The sequence below is a fragment of the Pygoscelis adeliae genome, unplaced genomic scaffold, assembly GCF_000699105.1.
Source record: "Pygoscelis adeliae isolate BGI_AS28 unplaced genomic scaffold, ASM69910v1 Scaffold262, whole genome shotgun sequence".
Classification (NCBI taxonomy): domain Eukaryota; kingdom Metazoa; phylum Chordata; class Aves; order Sphenisciformes; family Spheniscidae; genus Pygoscelis; species Pygoscelis adeliae.
In genome coordinates this window covers 1,846,300-1,850,736 of record NW_008824184.1, presented here as the reverse complement: position 1 = coordinate 1,850,736, position 4,437 = coordinate 1,846,300, and the positions used below count along the sequence as shown (strand labels likewise).

General features: G+C 53.5%; 1 protein-coding gene across 3 annotated transcripts in view; it reads left to right on the top strand.

Moving 5' to 3' along the window:
• ACAD10 (acyl-CoA dehydrogenase family, member 10) overlaps window positions 1-1,779 on the top strand; it is a 14,840-nt gene extending 13,061 nt beyond the window's left edge. The window contains exons 13-15 of one of the 3 annotated variants that reach the window (XM_009334417.1): window positions 638-706; window positions 800-869; window positions 999-1,083. In XM_009334417.1, coding sequence (XP_009332692.1) covers window positions 638-706; window positions 800-829 — 99 coding nt within the window. In that variant the 3' untranslated portion in view covers window positions 830-869; window positions 999-1,083. Of the gene's footprint in view, window positions 1-637; window positions 870-998 lie in introns of all 3 variants that reach the window. The other 2 variants (XM_009334416.1, XM_009334415.1) reach the window with 2 other exon arrangements.
• Window positions 1,780-4,437: the final 2,658 nt, after the last annotated feature.

The window sequence follows — 4,437 nt, the reverse complement described above, 5'->3', positions numbered from 1 at the left end:
CGCTAAGTCTCCAAACATCAGGACTGCCACGCTCTCTCTACTCCATGCCTTGGGCTTGTGGTAGAGACATTGCTCCTTGTCTGGGGGACCAGAGAGCCCCCTCATCCCTGCCGTCTCCCTTGTCCATCCCGCAGGACTTTTGCTGCCCACGGCAGAAAGATAATGCAGCGGAGTGTTAAACAGCCAAGTTAGTCCTGGCCTGGGACTGTTGCAGCGCTCATAAGCTGGGCGAGAGCCAAGGGAAAGGGCAAGCCTGCCTCATGCCAGCTGGCACCGCAGGGGTGGAGGTTCATCCCAGTGAGCTTGGCAGCGAGATGCCCTTGGCTGAGGCGCTTTTGGCTCAACAGGGCAGTGTCTCGGCTGATCCTGCCACGTCACGCACAGGGAGCCAGCGGACTTTGCACACTGGTCCCAAAGGCTGCCTGTCCCCTCAGTTCTCCGGGGAGATCCTCTCCAAGGTTGCAGAGCAAAGCTCAGTTTCTCTCAGAGTGAGCATAAGTGCGTCTGGCCAAAGCACTGGGTACACAGCTGCACTCCCAGCGTCGTGCCTGGGAGGGAGCCAGGACTGGCTATTGGAAGGGGCCAGCACCCCTGGGGGATGTAGGAGGATGTAATGTGTCTCATCCTCTTCCATCAGGCAGAGAGTGCCAGGACCAAAGCAGTGGCTCTGACGATGACTGTATGGGCCATGGATCACGATAGCCAGGTGAGCAGACACATGTGCCTAACATTTGACCCTTCTCTGGCCCAAATAAAGCAACACAGGGACACCTCCCTTCTGGGGCCTCCTCCACACCAGGAACGAGGCATTGCAGTCTGGGGCCTGTGAGCATGAGGGGTGATCTGTCCTGTCTGTTGTGGGATCCCAGGTGAGGACATTTGCCCAGCACTGCGTTCCCCAGGGCATTTGGAAGGGGCTGGGGTATTTGCTGCCATGCTTCCCTGGTCCTACAGCCCCTTACTTGCCCTGCGTGGGCTTTGATCTCACTCTCACACAGGTCTCTGGAGCAGAGCATCTCAGCAGTGCAGACCCCAGCCTGGTGCTTCACTCAGACCTGAGCTCCATGTCTGGCTGAAGATCCCGCACGGTTCACAGGACAGCGCTCTCCAAACCAGAGCTGAGCCACTAGCTGCAGCACTGGGGAGCTTTGGACATGAGACTAAATTAGCCACTCTGGCATAGGAGAGGTCATGCTAACAGCAGCCTGGGAGCTTCTGAATTTCAGTGGTGTTTGCTGATATCTCATCTCTGGGCTCCGTGCATTTATTGCCAGGCTCAATAGGTATGGGGCGAATCCATCCCTGGATCACGGGGCTGCAGGCAGTCAATACCAGCCTTGCAGGGGCGACAGCTGGTCAGGAACGACCAGGTGGGGGTGCAAGACTTGGTTTTGGGAATAAAGAGGATGGAGCAGGGTGTCTCTCCTCCTTCAGCACAACACCTCCAGCTACCTGCAGACTCTAGAAGGACTCCAGTCAGTAGTGGGGGGAACTGAATCAGGTCCTTGAGGACTCCTGGCTTCAGGGGAGACTCCAGAGCTGAGGCAGTGCCTGGCCCCTGGAGCTGGGAGGAACTGGGAGGACTCCACAGTCCCATGACTGCAGTGGATCTCTCTGGGTTTCTTTGGGGATCAGGGAGGATGCGGACTGGATCAATGGGGGCTTTCAGTGCTCCACAGAGACCAGCAGCAAGGAGAGAACTATGGGAACAATTGCAGTAATTCCTGGGCTCTTTATGCATAGTCTAGTATTAATTCAATATTAAAGTGATGGGCACACTTCTTTGAATTCTTCTCCAGCTTCTCCAGCACGGGCGCAGCCTCACAGCCCACTTTCACAAGGCTGCATCCATCTGCCCAGGGTCACCACCACATCCCTGCTCTCAGGGGCACAAGGGGTGCTGCGGAGGAGCCCTGGGGCAGCCCTCCTGGCTGCTCAACACCGGGACCATAGGGCTGTAGGGAAGCCTTGTAACCTGAGCTTTGGTTTCTCCCAGGTTCCAGGGTGAAATTCTACCTCAACCTCAGGCACTTGGCTCTGCTGTGGAAGGGGGAGGGAGCCTGTGTCTGAGCCTGTATCTGCCCAGTCCAGACAGTTGGGATGATTTCCTAGCAGGCACCTGGCCGTTGCACCTCCCACCATCTCATCTTTCAGGCAGGCTCAATCCCAGCCATCTATTGCAGGGCTGAGAGTTTGAAGCTGAGAGCTGGTTCTTCCATTGAATTAGGGAACAAATGGGTAATTGTTAGCATAAACTATTGTAGCTAGCAACTCCGATAGCATAGATGCTGTTGCAAGCATAATAGAATGTTTGGCAAAGACACTGTAACCCTATTGTTAGCGGAAGTTACAAAAATTGGGTAGATAACAGAAACTTGAATGTATACACTCAGTGACCATCTGGTTGAAACCAGCCTTGCGGTCTGAAGCTCAGCCAACTCAGCATTCTGGGCCAAAGGTGAAGGTACCCGGTGAAGAAGACTGTGCATCTTCCTCCAAAAGACCCCAATAGACGACCACCAGACGGCAGTGCGCGTGCGCCAGGAGGAGGGAGCCCATGATAATAGGTTCTTGGAAATAATTAAAATATCCCTGCCTTTTCTTAGAACTAGTTGTACTAACCCAGCCCATGGTAATGAATATGTACACTGCAGAACCATATAAGGGACAGTTGATGCAACATACAGTGTGCAAGCTAGGAGGAGCTATCCCCCTTGCACCCGGCGCCGTAATAAACATACCTGCTTTATAACTCTTCTGAGTTGTGAAGTTTGATTCCACACGTCACCATGAAGGCGTTTCCTCCATTGCATGTGGTTTTAGTGCTGCTGGGTTTGTCTGCTAAGCCCCAGGGAAGGGAATGGTCCTGCTCAAGAGGAGCAAAAGCATTAACACAGGGCTAATGCTCAGTGTCATGGGTTGTCCATCCAGATATCAGCAGAAGACACACACAGGCCAGCATATGGGAGCTTAGCCCTGAGGAAGGCTTGGCTGGAGCTCAGCTCTGAGATGTGTCCTGCAGATACGCAGCCTGACCCTGTCCCTCTGGGAGGCACACAGTGCACACAGGCATCTCTCCTGGCAAAACGGGTCTTTCTGGCACCTCCCCGAAGTGGTTTAATGCATGCAGGTCTGCAATAGGAGGGACAACATGTTGTAACAAGTGGTCCTCATGATGCCACCTCTTAAAGGGCTGCCCAGGACCCGCTGTCTGGGGCACAAAGGGGAATCAGTCACCCTTCAGGGAATATGGGTGGCCAAGGACGAGAGAGGCTGAGATCCAGCGCAAGAGGATTTCTTTTCAGCTGATCTAGGAAACGCGCAGCCTAATCTGAGTCCTGCTGGATAACCTTGGGTAGTTGTTTTGGCTCTCTGGGCTTCGTGGTTCCTCCCTCCAAAACAGGGCTGATATTCCCCTCCCGAGTGAAATGCCTGGAGACCCGCAGATGCAGGAACTACCACTGTGCTACCACCACCACCGCTTTCAGCGACCTGGCTCTTCCAGGACAGTGGGTTAAACTATTTTTGAATTGACATATTCTACAATTTTTCTGGCCCCTTTAATAAACTAGAGCCATCCACCACCAGTTACCCTTCACAGACCCCTTACTAAGGGAGCCAAAGAGGTGCTGTCAGATATAGGGTGATCACCACAGGTTTATTTTGGAGGTTAAAAACTCCTTATATTTTTGGTTTGTGGCTTCCTTAGCAATGGCGATGATATCTTGAGAACATCTCTGTTCCCTGCATTTGAATCTGCAGTTAGGCATGGTGAAGTTGCACAAGGCGTCTTAAGCAAACAAGCAGAAAAGGTCTTTAGCCATAGTTGGGAGCAATTTTACAAAGCCTCTCATTTGCAGGCACCGAGCAGTGTTGCTGTTGTGAGAGTACTTTGCCGGCTTTGTTCCACTTCCTCTATACACAGCAGTTTCTTTTTTAGATTCCTGTGCATGTGCTAACGGCGGCATGTCCAGGTAACCAGGGGTCCCCAACCGTTTACTGCATCACACCACCTTCCCTGCAAAACTAACCAGTGCAACAGGGATGTTTCTGGTTTTCCTCTGCCTTTCTCGTTCTTCTTGCCTGTGCAAAGTTCCCTGGGCATGGACAGGGGCAGGGACAGGGACAGTCGGTGCCAATGCCGGGCACCAATGAAGCATCCCTGGCGCACCAAACCGAGCCGTGCCAATGATGTGATTTGAACTGAGCTGGGCTGAAACGACCCGAATGGGGCTGAACTGAGCTGTGCCCAGCTGAGCCATGCCAAGCTGATCCAAACAGAACCTAGCTGAGCTGAGCTGAGCCAAACTGCACTGCCTGAACTGAGCTGAACCAAGCCAATTTGATCCGAACCGAGCCATGCCGAGCTGGTTCGACTCGGGCCATGCTGATGCGGAAAGAACTGAGCCCGGCCGTGCCGGACCGAGCCTAGCTGGG